This window comes from Scyliorhinus torazame, chromosome 14 (assembly GCF_047496885.1).
Source record: "Scyliorhinus torazame isolate Kashiwa2021f chromosome 14, sScyTor2.1, whole genome shotgun sequence".
Lineage (NCBI taxonomy): Eukaryota > Metazoa > Chordata > Chondrichthyes > Carcharhiniformes > Scyliorhinidae > Scyliorhinus > Scyliorhinus torazame.
The window spans coordinates 191170261-191189958 of NC_092720.1; the positions used below are offsets into that span (position 1 = coordinate 191170261).

The 19698-nt window shown below is 48.2% G+C and overlaps 1 protein-coding gene across 1 annotated transcript; it reads left to right on the forward strand.

Annotated features, from left to right (window-relative positions):
* The first annotated feature begins 351 nt into the window (after window positions 1-351).
* rps5 (ribosomal protein S5) lies at window positions 352-19127 on the forward strand. The gene is made up of 6 exons (XM_072475370.1): window positions 352-469; window positions 3237-3342; window positions 7681-7890; window positions 15797-15925; window positions 17023-17121; window positions 19006-19127. Exons 2-6 carry the CDS (start codon window positions 3238-3240, stop codon window positions 19072-19074), a joined length of 612 nt encoding a protein of 203 aa, XP_072331471.1. The 5' UTR covers window positions 352-469; window position 3237; the 3' UTR covers window positions 19075-19127.
* The last annotated feature ends 571 nt before the right edge of the window (window positions 19128-19698 follow it).

The following is a 19698-nucleotide window of genomic DNA, read 5'->3' on the forward strand; positions in this document are numbered from 1 at the left end:
AAGGACGTGTGCGTTTGTAAAGTGCTGTTGAAGCGGTGAGAGGGGACATTAGAAATTAAATAGCAGTGGGAGCAGCAGGAGAACAATGTGGCCCTCCCCCCACGTGGCTGGTTCAGGATCTGCCCAGACTAAAGATGGCGCCGCCCGGATTCCTCCTTTCAAAGCGTGAGCGCCGTTTCCCATTCGCCTGGATGAATGATGGCAGCCGACGCGCGCGCAGTTTCCACTCCAAGGCGCCTTCCGACCCCGCCCCCTTTTCTGGTGTCCCAGATGAAAGATGGCGGGGGTCGAAGCCGTTTACGGAACAGCGCATGCCCAGTTCTACCCCCCACCCCCCCCCCCGTCCCTGAGACACGTGCGTGGACCCGGATGTGCGTGCTCCGCGGAGAGAGGGGGGGTGGCCCCTGCTTTATGATCGCGGTGCAACCCGTAGACTGGTCTTTTCGGCGGCGGATCCTGAGCCGTGCAGGTGGGGAGCGGGCGGGCGGAGGCCCTGCCGGCGGGCAAGACAGGACCCCGGGCCCCGGCGGGAGGAATGAACTAGGGGGAGTGGTTCTCTGGGGTTGGAGTGCAAGACGTGGCCCGAAGCCTTTGAGCTAGGCCGCGGCCTCGGTGTCGCGCGTGAGGGCCGAGGCCGGGGAGCCTCAAAGTGGTGGGGGGGCGTTGCGGAGACTGGACATAAGCAGCATCCCGGTTAAATGGAGAGAGGTTACAGAGGGATCCGGGTGTCCCCTGTTGCATGAATCATATTAACATGAATGTGGGTGGGGGTGTAATGTTCAGCCATGATATCCCCTTAAAATCGGGCAGCAGGTCGATGGGCTGAATGGCCGGTGGCTGCTGCTGCGTCTAATGGCCTTGTTGCAAAGGGGATGGGGTATAAAAGCAGGGATGTCCATGTGTTTGTGTTCACTGCAGCTGTATAGGGCATTCCGCATCTTAAAGTGACCTCTGCCCAATTGGATCTCCTTGTTTTAAAAAAAAATCAAATGTATAATTTGACATGTATTTATATAATGATGAGTTCAGAGGAGGTTCGCTCAGCTCAATTCCTGGGATGAGGGGTTTATCCGGTGAAGGAAGGTTGGACCTCTGCACATTGGAGTTCAGAGGAATGAGGGGCGAACTTATCGAAGTGTGTTTAAGATCCTGATGGAGGGGATTTGATAGGGTCAATGCCTGGGAGGAAGTTTCTTCGTAAATCAGATTAAGAAGCCACCGCTCCCCCAAGTTGGAGATGAGGATTGTTGGTCTGTGGCAGTCTCTTACCCAGAAAGCAGTGGGGACTGGGTCATTGAATTTATTCAAGGCAGAGTTTGATAAAGGTGGGAGTCAAGGGTTTACATCAGGGAGGTGCGAAAGAGAGGGAGGCAGACGACTTAAAATGGAGATCACAAACCAGGTCACCCATGATCTTATTGAATGACGGAGCAGGCTCAAAGGGATGAATGACCCACTCCTTCTCGGTTCTGCACAAATCACCAGTGGGCCCTGCTTTCCTCTGCTTTTATAAGTGGCTCCCTCACAACAACATCCTGAGATGCAAGGATAATTTTGACCCCCCCACCCCAAACTCCGGCCATATCAGTTTCTTAAACCCCCTCCGTGTCCCTCGCCTGCAACATGTGCCAGCAGCTCTCGGGATCGTTTTCCTCGCTGAGGTCGAGATTGTCCGATTGGCTGCCTCAACCGCGTTGCTGTTCGTTTCTGCTTGGCTGCCGGGCCAAATGCCTCTTGCTTTGCCTCACCCCAGTCCTGCACACACACCTTCCTCCAGTCTCTCTTTCTGGCCCTCGCTAAACTGCTCTGATCACTCAACCTCCCCTCCTCACCCCAGTGATGGCTTAATTCAATTCTTACTTTATTGCCACCCGGAAATCCATTTTGGGGACATTCATTTAAAAAAAAGTTACATATTGCTGTGTGGTGGCTTAAGCACAAATGAATTCGCAGTAAAAGAAGGGAAATTGCCCGATGCCACATCTAACTTTAATTTAAGTTGGTATTAAAAACTCTTCCAATTGAAATAAATCCATGAGTCCCAACCTCAGTGCAAAACCGTAGACATACCTCAGTCACAAGATGGGTTCAGGAACCCTCTTGTACTGTATTGGGGAATTGTAGTCTTTTCCCTGAAAGCAACCAGCACTCGTACTCAAACAAGGGATAATTCTTGATGCTCATGTCTCTTTAGGTGTTGTCCCTCTTTTAAATCTGCCGTCTCCTCAAAAAAAAACACAATCCTGGCCTATTCAGCCCCCCCCCCCCTTCACTTCCTTGAAAACTACTGTCCCATCTCGACTTCCCGCTCCTCCCTGAGGTCACTGAATGTGTCCTCACAGACCCCCTTCCCAAAGCTCCCACCTTTGAATCCCTGATGGCAATGGATATGAAGATACAGATTACAGCACAAGGAAGCAATCTTGGGCTTCGGCTCCCCATTTTTATGCCAGCTCCCCATATCCCTTGGTTCTCGGAGAGACCAACAATCTGTCTGTTCCACCAGCCTTCATCGTGTTGAACGAAGGAGCATTTGCAACTCTGGGGTAGAGAATCCCGAAAGATTCACAACCCTCATGAGTGAAGTAATTTGTTTTCGTCCTCGGTCGTAAATGATCAACCCTTTATCCTTTTTTTAAAAAAAATTAGAGTACCCAATTCATTTTTTTACAATTAAGGGGCAATTTAGTGTGGCCAATCCACCTACCCTGCACATCTTTTGGGTTGTGGGGGTGAAACCCATGCAAAGATGGGAATGTGCAAACTCCCCACAGACCGTGACCCAGAGCCGTGATTGAACCTGGAAACTCGGCGCCGTGAGGCAACAATGCTAACCACTCCGCCACCGTGCTGCCTCACTTTATCCTGAGACGGTGACCATCCCACCGTGTTTTTGATTCTCCGACCAGCGGAAACTATCTCTTGGCATCTCCTCTATCAGACCCCTCCATGCTTATGTAGGTTTTGCTGAGATCGCCTCTCATTCTCCTGAACTCCAGAGGGTATCAGGCCAATTTACTCAGCCAGTCATCATCGTAGAACAACCCCTTTGCGCCAAGGACCAATTTAGTGAACCGTCTCTATTGCCGCCAATACAAGTCAACGTGGCGAGCATATCTGCATGCAGAACACAATGGGCAGAGGGTTTTCTGTGTTGGGGTTTGGGATTTTTTTGGGGGTCCTTTGATTTGAAGTTAGAAACAGGCTGATGTCTTTTTCTCTCTCTCTCTCTGCAGAATGACTGAGTGGGAGGGTGTGCCCGCAGTGGCAGAGACCCCCGAGATCAAGCTGTTTGGCAAATGGAGCACGGACGATGTTCAGATCAATGACATTTCGCTACAGGTACATGAGGGTTATTCCTTTTCCCCTTTCTGGGTTTTTCGGAATTTGCCCCCCTGCACGATGCTGGGTGGAATTTGGGACAGGGCCTGTTTCTTCTGAGCCCCTCTACCATTGTTCCCCCGGGGACAAGCTTCCAGTAGGAGTGGGTGGGTGCTCTGCCTTTGCCTGCCTCCCGATGGCCGGAGAGGCGGGGCTGATAATGCCTTCGGGTCAGCCAATACATCTCCCTTGCAGTCACAGGGCAGTAGGATTCTGCAGGATGGCCAAAGTGTTGGTAGAGGTGAGAGCTTGGGACTGGTTTCTTAATAACAAGAAGTGAGGGTACCGCTTTAACTAAAATGATCGGATGCCACTGCAGGATATCTGTGGCCTTGCAGATGACAAAGGAAGACTTGTTCCTTTGACTCTTGTAACGATTTGAGCAAACTCCTGCAAGCGGCATTACGATAATCTGTCTCACTGCAGTACAGTGTATGACCACATGAGGCTGATGTATAAGCCGGTGCCAGGGACTTTCTTGCCTCTCTGGGCCACCATGTAGTTGGGTATTTTGGAGCCAGTGACCTGTAAAGTTCTCTTTGGGAGGCATTTCCTGCTCCTGTGTTCAGCGTGGGATCTGTATTATTTCTTGAGTTCGGTGTGTCACTAACAAACCCAGTGCGTCCTTTATCACCTGAGTTAACCCTGACGTACAGCCATCTCCACCCGTACAAGCCCCTATGTCCACGCCGTCCACTTCCGAATTGTTTCTTCTCATCGGATTCCTTCAAAGACGCTTCTTTTTTTTCATCACCTCTCCCGCCGCTAGCCACCGCCTCTTCCCAAGCATCCGTCTCTGCCGTGTGGCTACATGGACTCCAGCAACTGAATCGGTTCCTCTACTGCAAGGACTTTTGCTCCTAACTTTATTGGGACTTCAATTGTTCACCAAGGATGGCATTAGCTGGCAACTAAACTACACTCGTGTACAGGAGCCAGTAAAATGTTGCAGGTGTATGGAATGTGCACATTTTGCATATTGGTCAGCTGAGCTGTGCCCAGCGTTGTTTCTTTTTAGCATGTTTTCAGTCTGTTACATATTTACCTGAGAAACGGTACTGACAGGCATCCAGTGACATTCTGTCTGACTGGTTTTAGTTCAGCCATTACATTTAATTTCCTATCCGAGGTCATGTTAGGTTTTGAACGAGTGAACATGACTGTTAAAACTGTGTAATATTGAGCATGTTAATACAATTTTCCAAATACTAACAATGGGTGGGAAGATACAAAAAATCAAATAATCCTGAGTTACACCCTTTAGCAAGGTGTCGGGATAGAACTGTCCTTTAAGGTGAAACAGCAGCACAATTTAGAATTTTTACAATTAATGATGCAGAAGTGTCAGTGCTGAGTGTGACGTTTTTAAAAGAATCAATTGTGAATGTGAGGATCTGTATTATTTCTCGAGTTGAGTGTGTCACTGACAAAACCTCTGCGTCCTTTATCATCTCTGAATTAACCCGGACATACAGCCATCTCCACCTGTACAAGCCCCGATGACCACTCCTTCCAGTTCCGAATTGTCTCTCCACACTGGGTCGTGAGAGTTGGTCATTCTGTAAAAATACTCTCCACTTGCCTGGATGAATGTGGCTCCAAAAATGTTGAAAACAAAATTGAAAAACACTGGTTTAAATGACCGTGTCCCTGGAATTTGGGGCTGGGTTAATGTCGGGGAAGACTTGCAAGTTGGAGTGTCTGCATCACCACACTTGCTGCAGCAGCAGAATTGGGATCTAGCAATACCTGAGCCAGCGCCTCAGCTGCAGGCTCCACGGGTGCCAGCAGCTCTGTCGAGTGACGATTTCTCACTGTGCTATGAGAGTGCTGCCAGGCTCTAGTCAAAGGTGGGCAAGGGAGTTCTGGTGTGACCGAGAAAGCTTCTCCCTCGACCAAATTCACCAGTCGTAGATTCAATGCTGTTTTGCTCCTCTTGGATCCTTGCTGGTCTTTGTCTGCTGCTCACTGGGATTTAGTGGTAAATGCTGACCTCTAGTGGCTTCTTCTGGAAGCCCAGTAATCAGGCGTACCTCAGGCAGTGGAGTTTCTAATGCTGCCAGGTGAAGTGTGACAGAAGTCAGGGCTTGACCACACCAGTGTGAGCCAGTTGGGCTTTTTCATTGATCTGCTTATTAGGTTGTCAATGCTCACTTCCCTTTCCAAATGATAAGCACAGCAGCTACAGGCCAGTCAGTTAGACTTTGGTGGTGGAAAAGCTTCTAGAAACAATAATCTGGCACAAAATTAATAGTTATTTGGATATCTTGCTGGCTATGTTTGACCAGGAACTGAACTGGACTAGCTGCATAAATACTGTGGCTACAAGAGCCGGTCAGAGGCTGGGAATTCTGTGAAGAGTAACTTGTCCCTTGACTTCCCAAAGCCTGCCTGTCATCTACAAGGCTCAAGTCAGGAGTGTGAAGGAATATTCTCCACTTGCCTGGATGAATGCGGCTCCCACAACACTCAAGCTCAATACCATCCAGGACAAAGCAGCCTACTTGATGGGCACCCCATCCATCACCTTAAACATTCACTTGTTTGGTGACACACCTGTGTACCATCTACAAGATGCACTGCAGGAACTCACCAAGGTTCCTTAGGCAGCACCTTCCTAAACCCACGACCATTACCATCTCGAAGGACAAGGGCAGCACCACCTGGAGGCTCCCATCCAAGTCACTCATCATCCTGCCTTGGAAATATATCGCCAATCCTTCCTGGAACTCCTTTCCTAACAGCACTGTGGGTGTACCTGCGCTGTAGGTGTACTTACACCAGAAGGATGCAGTGGTTCACAAAGGCAGCTCACCATCACCTTCTAGTGGGCAATTAGGGATGGACAACAAATGCTGGGCTTTGCCAGTGACGCCCATGTTCCACAAATGAATACATTTTTAAAAAGGGTTGATTCAGGCGAGCATTTTTGTTAAAGGAAAATTGTAAAGTGGGTACATGAGCAGTGGGATGTTTCTGTACATTAGTCATGGAAGTCAGGTGGAGAGAGTGATTAATAAAGAATGCAGTATCCTAGACTTTATTAATAGGGGCCTCATGTTTACACTGGTTTGGCCGTAACTGGAGTTTTGTGGCCTGTTTGAAGGCATGAAAGAGAGTGCTGAAAATATTCATGAGAATGGTCCCAGGGATGAGAAACTCCAATTTTGCAGGTGACTTGAAGAAGTTGGGGCTGTTTTCTGAGATTAGTTAGGGACGCTCAAAATCATGAGGGGTTTAGACCGAGAGAAACTGTTCCCATTGGTGGGAGGATTGAAAACGAGTGAGCACAGATATGAAAGGTATTGGCAAAAGAAGTGACGGGGACACAAAGAGAAACCTTTTCACAACTAGTGGTTGGGATCTGGAATGCGCTGCCCAGAGAATGTGGTGGAGGCTGGTTCGATCGAGGCATTCAAAGAGGAATTGGATTATTGTCTCAAAAGAAAGAATGCGCAAGGTTATGGGGAGAAGGCTGGTGAATGACACTGGATTGAATTACCCATTCAGGAGCTGGCGCAGACACAATGGGCCAAATGGTGGGTCTCCTGTGCTGTAACCAACGTGGTTCTGATCTCCATATGATGGGGTTTCTAGTCCAGTGTGCTTTTTGCTGCATTACCCTGAGACAGCAGAACCATGGATCCCTGTGTTTATAGACACTTTCACCCATATCTCCCCTCGCGCGCAATAAATACTTGCACCACTGGTAGTGGTTGCCGCAGGGGAAACTTGCCCCCCCTTGATGACCCCCTTCAGAGTCTTGCAATCTCTTGCAAGTGGGCACTGCTGTTAGTCTCGAACCTCTGAACATATTTACTTTGTCACTGGTTGTCCTGTCATGTGTCACAGTCCAGTGGCTGCTCCTGTTAACATCCAGGTGGAGATGCAGTTTTTGGAGTGTTGATAATTCACTGTGGTGTGTTAACCCATGCTGCTGCTGGTCACTCTCCGGTTGGGAGAGGTGATGATCAATGACCCACTGACTACCTGCCATCCAAAGCACCATACAGACAGCAGGGGAGCTGCTATGGCCGTTCTCCTTGCCGGTTCTCCGCTGCTCGATTAGCTGGTGTTTTGTGTGCTTTTCCACTCCCCAAGTTTTTATCTGAGTCATTTGTTAAAAATTCCTGTCGAAACTGCTTTCACCGCCTCTCGGGATGTGCATTCTGCACGATCGTAACTCTATGATGTTGTTCCTCGTCTCCCCATCAGCTTGTTTGCCCAGTCAGCTCCAGTTTTGAGTGCGGTGCCTTGTTAAACTCCTCTTTCTTTTCTACCCCCCACTACCCCCACCAGGATTACATCGCTGTCAAGGAGAAATATGCCAAGTACCTCCCGCACAGTTCTGGGCGCTATGCTGCGAAACGTTTCCGTAAGGCCCAGTGTCCCATTGTCGAGCGCCTAACCAACTCCATGATGATGCACGGGCGCAACAACGGCAAGAAGCTGATGACTGTACGGATCGTGAAGCACGCCTTTGAGATCATTCACCTACTGACCGGCGAGGTGAGCGGGCTCTGGTGGAGGGGCAAGTGCGGAAACGGGTTGGGTATGGGGTTCGAGAATGCCACCTTGTCTTCCAGGAAAAAGTTACGGTGCAAAACTGAATTGATGTTTTCAGAGTCAGACCAGTGAGGTGACTGGTGTTTCATTCATCCCGAGTGTGCAAATGCCGGCAAAACTTGCCAATCCTGCTCGTGGTGGGCCAGGCGTTCTCGACCAAGCCAAACAGCTCAGCAAATCAAACTAAGCCTTCAGTGCACTGGCTGTAATAGTTGCCAAAGAGCTGGTCAGCAAAAGTGTCTGCCACATTGCTGCTCCCGCCACTTCCCATCCTTCCCAGAACAACGACAGGGTCCCCACTGTCCTCCCTTTCCACCCGGGTTCTCAGTGCCGTGATGCAGCATACTAACCACTGCGCCACTGTGTTGCCCTGTGTCCTCATTTGTGAAGACAGAACCAAAGTATGTGTTTAGTTGCTCAGCCATTTCTTTATCCCTATCATACAGTCCCCTGTTTCTAACTAAGGGATCTGCATTTGTCTTCATGTACCTATAGAAACTTAAAAATAAATAAATTGAGTACCCAATTATTTTTTCCAAATAAGAGGCAATTTAGCGTGGCCAACCCACCTAACCTGCACATCTTTGGGTTGTGGGGGCGAAACCCCCGCAGACATATGGAGAGTGTGCAAACTCCACACGGACATCCCGGCCCCAGGTCCTCAGCGCCGTAGGCAATAGTGCAAACCACTACCTATAGAAACTTTTACAGTCAATTTTTATATTCTCTGCAAACTAGGGGCAGCACAATGGTGCAGTGGTTAGCACTACTGCATCACGCCGTTGAGGTCCCGGGTTAGAATTTGGCCTCGGCTCACTGGCCATGTGAATTTGCACATTCTCCCCATGTATGTGTGGGTCTCATCCCCACAGTGGAAAAGATGTGCAGGGTAGATGAATTGGACAAGCTAAATTGCCCCTTAATTGGGGAAAAAAGAATTGGGTACTCTAAATTTATATTGCAAAAATATTCTATGAAGGGCGGCACGTTGGTGCAGTGGTTAGCACTGCTGCCTCACTGTGCCGAGGTCCCAGGTTCGATCCCCACCCTGGGTCACTGTCCGTGTACAGTTTGCAAATTCTGCGAATGTCTCACCCCAACAACACAAAAGGATGTGCAGGTTAGGTTGATTGGCAAGGCTAAATTGCACCTTAATTGGGAAAAAATAATTGGGTACTCTAAATTTAAAAAGAAAGAAAAAAATATTCTCTGCAAGCTTACTCTTGGACTCTATTTCCCCATCTTAATCAATCCCTTGGTCCTTTGCTGAATTCTAAACTGCTCCCAATCCTCATACCTGTTGTTTTCCTTGGCCAATTTGTATGCTTCTTCCTTGGATCGAATACAATCTCTAATTTCCCTTGTAAACCGTGGTTTGGCTACCTTTCCCATTTTATTTTTGTGTCATCCAGGAGTAAACAATTATTACAGTTCCCCCATGCGCTCCTTGAATATTTGCCATTGTCTATCCACTGTCATCCCTTTAAGTAACGTTCCCCAATCGATCAAAGCCAACTTGCACCTCATCATTGTCGTTTCTTTTGTGAAGATTCAGGACCCTAGTCTCAGAATCAACTACTTCACTCTCCATCTTGATGATATTCTTTCATATTATGGTCACTCATTCCCAAGGTGTCTTTCAAACCTAGGTTGCCAATGATTCCGTTCTCATTAAACAGTATCCAGTCTAGGATGGCTTGTTCTCAAGTTGGTTCCTCCACTTATTGGTCCAGAAAACCATCCTGTATACACTCCAGAATTGCTCCTCTATGGTATTGTAGCTAATTTGATTTGCCGAGTCTATATTCATTAGAACATTACAGCACAGTACAGGCCCTTCGGCCCTCGATGTTGCGCCGACCTGTGAAACCAATCTAAAGCCCATCTACACTATTCCATTATCATCCATATGTTTATCCAATGACCATTTGAATGCCCTTAGTGTTGGCGAGTCCACTACTGTTGCAGGCAGGGCATTCCACACCCCCTACTATTCTCTGAGTAAAGAACCTACCTCTGACATCTGTCCTATATTTATCTCCCTTCAATTTAAAACTATGTCCCCTCATGCTAGCCATCACCATCTGAGGAAAAAGGCTCTCACTGTCCACCCTATCTAATCCTCTGATCATCTTGTATGCCTCTTATTAAGTCACCTCTTGACCTTCTCTCTAACGAAAACAGCCTCCAGTCCCTCAGCCTTTCCTCATAAGATCTTCCCTCCATACCAGGCAACATCATGGTAAATCTCCTCTGCACCCTTTCCAATGATTCCACATCCTTCCTCTGATGCGGCGACCAGAACTGCACGCAATACTCCAAATGCGGCCGCACCAGAGTTTTGTACAGCTGCAACATGACCTCATGGCTCCGTATCTCAATCCCTCTACCAATAAAAGCTAACACACCGTACGCCTTCTTAACAACCCTATCAACCTGGGTGGCAACTTTCAGGGCTCCATGTATCTCTGCTCTTCCACGCTACCAAGAATTTTACCATTAACCCAGTACTCTGTACCCCTGTTACTCCTTCCAAAATGAATCAACTCTCACTTTTTTGCATTAAACTCCATTTGCCACTTCTCAGCCCAGCTCTGCAGCTTATCTATGTCGTTCTGCACTGTCCACAACTCCCGACTTTAGTGTCATCCGCAAATTTACTCACCCATCCGTCTACGCCCTCCTCCAGGTCATTTATACAAATAACAAACAGCAGTGGCCCCAAAACCGATCCTTGTGGTACAGCACTAGTAACTGAACTCCAGGCTGAACATTTCCCATCAACCACCACCCTCTGTTTTCTAACAGCTAGCCAATTTCTGATCCAAACCGCGAAATCACCCTGAATCCCATGCCTCCGTATTTTCTGCAATAGCCTACCGTGGGAAACCTTATCAAACGCTTTACTGAAATCCAAATACACCACATCAACTGCTTTATTCTCGTCCACCTATTTGGTCACCTTCTCAAAGAACTCAATAAGGTTTCTGAGGCACGACCTACCCTTCACAAAACCGTGTTGACTATCCCTAATCAAATTATTCCTTTCTAGATGATTATAAATCCTATCCCGTATAATCTTTTCCAAGACTTTGCCCACAACAGAAGCAAGGCTCACTGGTCTATAGTTACCGGGGTTGTCTCTACTCCCCTTCTTGAACAAGGGGACAACATTTGCTATCCTCCAGTCTTCTGGTACTATTCCTGTAGACACTGATGACATAAAGATCAAAGCCAAAGGCTCAGCAATCTCCTCCCTAGCTTCCCAGAGAATCCTAGGATAAATCCCATCCAGCCCAGGGGACTTATCTATTTTCACACTTTCCAGAATTGCTAACACCTCCTCCTTAGGAACCTCAAACCCGTCTAGGTCTAGTAGCCTGTCTTTTTCCTGTGTGAATACTGACTAAAAATATTTATTTAGCGCCTCTCCTATCTCCTCGGACTCCACGCACACCTTCCCACTACTGTCCTTGACTGGCCCTACTCTTACCCTAGTCATTCTTTTATTCCTGACATACCTATAGAAAGCTTTAGGGTTTTCCTTGATCCTACCTGCCAAGGACTTCTCATGTCCCCTCATGGCTGCTCTTATCTCTCTCTTGAGGTCCTTCCTGGCTAACTTGTAACTCTCAAGCACCCTAACTGAACCTTCACGTCTCATCTTTACATAAGCCTCCTTCTTCCTCTTGACAAGTGATTCAACTACTTTAGTAAACCACGGTTCCCTCGCTCGACCACTTCCTCCCTGCCTGACAGGTACATGCTTATCAAGGACATGCAGTAGCTGTTCCTTGAACAAGCTCCATATTTCAATTGTGTCCATCCCCTGCAGTTTCCTTCCCCATCCTATGCATGCCTAATCGCATCATAATTGCCTTCCACCCCAGCTATAACGCTTGCCCTGCGGTACATACCTATCCCTTTCCATCGGAAAAGTAAACGTAACCGGATTGTGGTCACTATCACCAAAGTGCTCACCTACCTCCAAATCTAACACCTGCCCTGGTTCATTACCCAGTACCAAATCCAATCCTCTCCTCGTTGGCCTATCTACATACTGTGTCAGGAAACCCTCCTGCACACATTGGACAAAAACTGACCTATCTAAAGTACTCGAACTATAGCGTTTCCAGTTAATCTTTGGAAAGTTAAAGTCCCCCATAACAACTACCCTGTTACTTTCGCTCCTATCCAGAATCATCTTTGCAATCCTTTCCTCTACATCTCTGGAACTTTTCGGAGGCCTTTAGAAAACTCCCAACAGGGTGACCTTTCCTGTTTCTAACCTCAGCCCATACTACCTCAGTAGACGAGTCCTCATCAGATGCCCTTTCTGCCACCGTAATACTGTCCTTGACTAACAATGCCACACCTCCCCCTCTTTTACCACCTTCCCTAAGCTTACTGAAACATCTAAACACTGGAACCTGCAACAACCATTCCTGTCCCTGCTCTATCAGTGTCTCCGAAATAGCCACAACATCAAAGTCTCAGGTACCAACCCATGCTGCAAGTTCACCCACCTTATTCCGGATGCTCCTGGCGTTGAAGTAGACGCACTTCAACCCACCTTCCTGCCTGCCGGTATACTCCTGCGACCTTGAAATCTTATTCATGACCGTCCTACTCTCAACCTCCTGCACACTGGAGTTACAATTCAGGTTCCCATCCCCCTGCTGAATTAGTTTAAACGCTCCCGAAGGGCATTAGCAAATTTCCCTCCCAGTATATTGGTACCCCTCTAGTTCAAGTGTAGACCATCCCGTTTGTAGAGGTCCCACCTACCCCAGAATGAGCCCCAATTATCCAGGTATCTGAATCCCTCCCTCCTGCACCATCCCTGTAGCCACGTGTTCAACTGTTCCCTCTCCCTATTCCTCGTCTCGCTAGCACGTGGCACCGGTAACAACCCAGAGATAATAACTGTTTGTTCTAGCTCTAAGATTCCACCCTAGCTCCCTGAATACCTGCCTTACATCCCCATCCCTTTTCCTACCTATGTCGTTGGTGCCTATGTGGACCACGACTTGGGGCTGCTCCCCCTCCCCCTTAAGGATCCTGAAAACACGATCAGATAATCACGGACCCTGGCACCTGAGAGGCAACACACCAACCGCGAGTCTCTCTCGTTCCCACAGAATCTCCTATCTGTCCCCCTAACTATGGAGTCCCCAATGTCTAATGCTCTACTCCTCTCCCCCCTTCCCTTCTGAGCAACAGGGACAGGTTCTGTGCCAGAGACCTGTACCCCATGGCTTACCCCTAGTAAGTCGCCCCCCCCACCAGTATCCAAAGCGGTATACTTGTTACTAAGGGGAACGACCCTGTACTGACTGCTTCCTCCCAGCCCCTCTCACCGTCACCCATCTATCTTCATTCTTCGGAGTAACAACATCCCTGAAGCTTCTGTCTGTGACCACCTCTGCCTCCCGAATGATCCGAAGTTCATCCAGCTCCTGTTCCCTAACGTGTTTTTTGAGGAGCTGCAGATGGGTGCACTTTCCACAGGTGAAATCAGCAGGGTCAGTGTCCCTCGCCTCAAACATTCTGCAGGAGGAACATTGCACTACCTTTCCTGCCATCCCCTCTTGATAACTTGCAGATAAAACAAGAAAAAGAAAGAAAGAGCTCACCTGATATTCACTCAACCCTTTAGGTTAGAGGAGGGGGCTCCTCTCCCGCTTTTAAATGTCCGGCTCCTCTCCTGCTTTTAAATGTCCGGCTCCTCTCCTGCTTTTAAATCTCCGGCTCATCTCCCGGTTTAAAATCTCCGGCTCCCCTCCCGTGCTTTTAAATCTCCAGCACCTCTCCTGCTTTACGCAGACCAATATCATCCATAATTACAGAAGTTCTTTTATTTGCGTCTCAAATTTCTGTTTAATGCCATTCCCAACAACACCACTGCAGTTTTGCCCCTTGGTTGTTTCTCAGCTCTACCCATACAGATTCCACATTGTGGAAGCTAATAGCCTTCCTCACTATTGTGTTAATTTATTCTTTAACCAGCACTGCCACTCCACCGCCTTTTCCTTTTTGTCTGTCCTTCCTAAATACTGAATGCTCCTGGGACATTCAGTTCCCATCCCTGGTCACCCTACAGCCATGTCACAGAATAATACAGTGCAGAAGAGACCTGTCGGCCCATCGAGTCCACTGATGCATGAAAGATACCTGACCTGCATACCTAATCCTATTTGCCAGCACTTGGCCCATAGCCTTGAATGTTATGAACTGCCAAGGGCAGCACGGTAGCATTGTGGATGGCACAATTGCTTCACAGCTCCAGGGTCCCAGGTTCGATTCCGACTTGGGTCACTGTCTGTGCGGAGTCTGCATATCCTCCCCGTGTGTGCGTGGGTTTCCTCCGGGTGCTCCGGTTTCCTCCCACAGTCCAAAGATGTGCAGGTTAGGTGGATTGGCCATGATAAATTGCCCTTAGTGTCCAAAATTGCCCTTAGTGTTGGGTGGGGTTGCTGTTATGGGGATAGGGTGGGGGTGTTGACCTTGGGTAGGGTGCTCTTTCCAAGAGCCGGTGCAGACTCGATGGGCCGAATGGCCTCCTGCACTGTAAATTCTATGATAATCCAAGAACTTTTTAAAGACTATAAGACACAGGAGCAGAATTAGGCCACTCGGCCCATTGAGTCTGCTCTGCCATTCGATCCTGGCTGATGTTTTTCTCATCCTCATTCTCCTGCCTTTTCCCCATAACCCCTTATTAATCAAGAACCTCAGTCTTAAAGGCACTCAGTGATTTGGCCTCCACAGCCTTCTGGGGCAAAGAGTTCCACAGATTCACCACCCTCTGGCTGAAGAAATTCCTCCTCGTCTCTGTTTTAAAGGATCATCCCTTTAGTCTGAGATTGTTCCCTCTGGTTCTAGTTTTTCCTACAAGTGGAAACATCCTCTCCACGTCCACTCTATCCAGGCCTTGCAATATCCTGTAAGTTTCAATAAGATCCCCTCTCATCCTTGTAAACTCCGAGTACAGACCCAGAGTCCTCAAACGTTCCTCATGCGACAACTCTTCATTCCATGGATCGTTCTTGTGAACCTCCTCTGGACCCTTTCCAAGGCCAGCATGTCCTTCCTTAGATACGGGGCTCAAAACTGCTCACAATACTCCAAATGGAGTCTGACCAGAGCCTTATACAGCCTCAGGAGTACATCCCTGGTCTTGTATTCTAGCCCTCTCTACATGAATGCTAACATTGCATTTGCTTTGCTAACTGCCGACTGAACCTGCACGTTAACCTTAAGAGAATCTTGAGCTAGGACTCCCAAGTCCCTTCATGCTTCTGATTTCCTAAGCATTTCTCCATTTAGAAAATAGTCTATGCCTCCATTTCTCCTTCCAAAGTGCATAACCTCACATTTGTCCACATTGTATTCCATCTGCCACTTCTTTGCCCATTCTCCTAGCCTGTCCAATTCTTTGTGCAGCCCTCCTGCTTACTCGACATATCTTTGTCTCATCTGCAAACTTAGCAACAGTGCCTTCAGTTCCTCCATCCAAATCGCTAATGTATATTGTGAAAAGTTGTGGTCTCAGCACAGGGCCCTGAGGCACACCACTAGTCACTGGCTGCCATCCTGAAAAAGACCCCTTTGTCCCCACTCTCTACAAAGAGTCAGGAGGGCTGCAAAATCGGGCCCTGGGTTAGGGAAATGGGCTTGTTATTCTGAGCAGCGCTGGCAGGTTCATATCAGTTGCCTGCCCATAGGGGGCCTGAGAAGTAGCAGTGGATTGCTGGGGCTCGAATCCTGGGGGAGGTGGTACGTTAGCGTGGGGTTTTGTAAACCTGTTGAGAGCTCCATATGTTAACCATGTCCTTGTGCTGTTCAGAACCCACTGCAGGTACTGGTGAATGCCATCATCAACAGCGGTCCTCGTGAAGACTCCACCCGTATTGGCCGTGCTGGCACTGTCAGGCGACAGGCTGTCGATGTGTCCCCATTACGGCGTGTTAACCAGGTTAGAGGTGTGAGAGGGGCTGGTTAGCGCAAGGGAGATGCTTTGGCCAAGTAGTGCTTGGGTTTTTTCACATGGGCAAATTTGGGATGCACAGTTTGGGAAGCAGTTCGTCTGTAGCGTGTATTCAGTTTCGTGCAGAGAAAATCATTTCAGGGTGAAATGCTGGATGGTTTCCGAGCCAAAGATTAAGATGTGAGTTGTGTGCTCATTGCTCCCTCTGTTGGTTGCAGTCCACACTGCAGCTGATGCGATGTTTAGGGAAGTGGTTTGATTGTCTATATAGGGAGCTCATTTGCGTAAATCTATCCCTTAGTAAGATGTGTGTGCCAAATTAGATATTTGATATCACTTGCCGTTATTCCCCAGACCCACTTGCACTTTCCAGGCAAGAGCTGCTGCAGAAACAAGTGTGACCATTCAGCCCTTTGAATCTATTCTAGCATTCGGTTAAATCATGGCTGATTTGATATGTTAAACTTTGTTTGTCCACCTTCTTTCTGTAACCCTTAATACCCCAGCCCATTAAACGGCAGTCCGTCTGTGGTGGACGTTGTCTGGCGTAGAATTTGACCGTGCGCTCCGATACCTCAGTATTGCATTGAGGGAGTGCTGCGTTGTTGGAGGTGCCATCTTTTGGATTGGACCTGTTGGACTAAAGCCCTCTGGCGCTCGTTTGTGCGAGAGCTTTAAGATCACATAGCCCTGTGGAAAGAAGGTTGTGGCAGTTCTCTCTGTGCCTTTGGGCGATCACCCATCAAACTGATTAACCAGTTTACTGGGCTTGCTTTGTGGGAAGTTGACATGTGCAAATTGTGCGTAGGGTGTTTTTTGTGAAGGGGTCTGGGGGTTGTGGAAGGGCCTACACATAAACACAAGTCTTTTCTGGGGTGCCCCGGGAATGGGAAAGATGTAATGTAAATACAAGTTTCTGCAATATTAACACAATGCGATAGATGTTGGCTGCTGGAGTAGGATACGAGCTAGTCACTTGTCAGGATAGTGCCCCTAAAATGTGCGCAAGTGCTTTTGAGGCTCCCCCAACCTGTTATTGTCCATTTACTGCCTCTGATTTTCTTTCTTGCTGCTGTGTGTTGCAGGCTATCTGGTTGCTATGTACTGGGGCCAGGGAAGCTGCATTCAGGAATATTAAAACCATCGCAGAGTGTCTGGCTGATGAGCTCATCAATGCTGCTAAGGTAAATCGCTGCCGCTGAAGAACTGTTTTCTTTTTAAGCAGAAAAGGTCCATTTTTAAAGGGAGCGCTCGGGGCTCGGGCTGGTTCACCTTCTGCAGTGTCAGGGTGAGGGATGGTGGGAGGGGACTGATGTAAACAAGGGAGTGTCACTGTCTGAAATAGAGAGGGTTTGTCAGCCCCGCAAAGGGTCATATCTCAGTCACTGACTCTCCTTCGCTGTCTCTCAAAGGACTTGCTTTGTCATTCTGAGTTCTGTTTGTGTAAAACGTTCTTTTGTGTTTGATGATTACGAAAATTGCAAATCACTCTGCACGTCACACTGAAGGTAGTTCTCCCACAATTGGCAAAACGACAGCGGCGATGAGTTTTTTTTAACCCGGGGTGGTTTTATTTCTGAAAGGACGGTAGAAGCAGATTCACTGCTATCTACTGAAAGGGAACTGGACAAAGCATTCTTAAAGGCGAGGGTGAGAGAGTGGGACGATTGGATCGTTCTTTCCCAAGAGCTGACGTCAGACAGATGGCTTGCAACAGGTTCTTGCGCAATCCAGCCATTGGATTCTGGATTTTGGATATCTTGACTGGGTAATAAACCCGCTTCAGTCTGATGTGCCCATTAGCCCTCCTGAAGGTTTTCTGGGATAAATGAGCCAAATTCTTCATTTTAAAACTCCCTTCTGCCTTGTGGCATTCCTCCTCTTAGATATGTGGGTCGGGACATGATGGCACAACATAACTGACTGCCACCCACCCGCTCTGCCTCTACCCCACCCCGGGCAATGGTTGGGAATGCTGCATTGCAGCAGGTGCCATTCTAAGGATGTCTGTGTAGATTGTGGTTGAAGATCCTGTGGCATTCCTCAATGGGAGCAGTGCGTTTTATCTGGCCAACATTCCTCCCTTGCCAAATACCATTTTATAAATAATGCTTGTGTATCTATAGATCCTTATCTGACTTGCTGCACAATTACTGAGCTTTCTCATTCTTGACTGTGCCCCTCCTGGTTTATCGTTCACACAGAGCTGCTGAGCCAGTTGCTTGTATAAATGTGATGCAGTCCCGGTCAACATTAGGCCACTCTGGACTTGCCTACCCTGAAGTTAATGAGCACTTGTCCCATTTGACCCACAACCCTTCTGTTTCTTTGCTTGTTTAGCGAGCTTGCATCAGAGTTAAAAGCGGCAGATTGGGAGGGTCTTTCTCTAACAGCCAGATATACCATAGAAAAGTTACAGCACTGAAGGAGGCCATTCAGCCCATCTTGTCCGTGCCAGTCCAAGGACATCAAGGTGCCCTTTCAAATCCCACCTTCCTAAACCCAATCCATCATCGCCCTGTAGCTTTCAGCAATGAAGGTGCAGATACAGGTACTTTTTAAAAGAGTTTAGGGTCTCCGCCTCCACCACCAACTTGGGCAGTGAATTCCAGACTCCCATTACTCTCTTGTTGGAAAAAAGGTTCTTCCTCACGTCCCCTTCTGCCACTTATCTTGAATCCAGTCCCCTGGTTCCAGAATTCTCCACCAAGGGAAACTATTTTATTCTGTCCACACTCTCTCATAATTTTGTACGCCTCAGCCAAGGCATCCCTCTGTCTTCTTTGTTCCAAAGAAAAACAGCCTGAACCGCTATCTGATTGCGGGGGGGGGGGGGGGGGGGGGGGGGATGCAGAAAGCTGCCTCTTTGTCCGAGAAATTGGTGCTATCTCTTTTTGTGCAATTCACGTTCTCCCTTGCTATCACATTCAGCCTTGTCCTTGACTAGGTTGGATGCGCATCTATGGTTGGGTTTGTAACAGTGAGATAAGGATGGCAGCATCCAGAGCTTCCTGGTTGTCCAAGCAGTGCCCAGGTTATTAACGATTCACCCTTGTTGTCATTCGCAGGGTTCCTCCAATTCTTACGCAATTAAGAAAAAGGATGAGCTGGAACGTGTGGCCAAGTCTAACCGTTAGTTTTGTGACGTCTGAGCCTCTGCATTCTTGAATAAAAAGTGTTTTAACAGATACCCTGTCTCGTATGCCCTTCATAAAGACAACTGTTCAGAGCAGTTTTTGTTGGGGTGGAGTGGATGATGTGTGCTTTGGCGCTGTACTGTTCACTGGAAGTGTCATCCAAGTTCAGGTCCCATTCCAGGACTTGAGCACAAAGGATTAGCCTAGTGCTGGAGAGGAGGGGTTTTGGGGCGGGTGGGGGGGGGTTTGCGGTGGCGGTGGAAGAGAGAGAGGGAGAGAGGAGTGCTGCGTCTCTGGGAAAGGTGCTAAACCAAGACCTTGTCTGCCATTTGGATGGATGTGACGGATTCCATGGCAGTGGGCAGGGACCCTTGGTGTCGTGGCCAAGATGTATCCCTCCATGTATATGACAAAATCATATTATCTGATGGTCATTGCTGGTGGTGGTAGGTTTACACTGTACAAATTGGCTGCTGCATTGACACATTGGCGAAAGGAACAGTGGCATGACGAAAAGCATTTTAATGTAACGGGGGCATCTGGCAAGCACTGACTGAGTGTATGGTCGAGGCATTCAAGGGCTAAACAGATAATTATCTGAGAAGAGAAAGTTTGAAGAGCTAC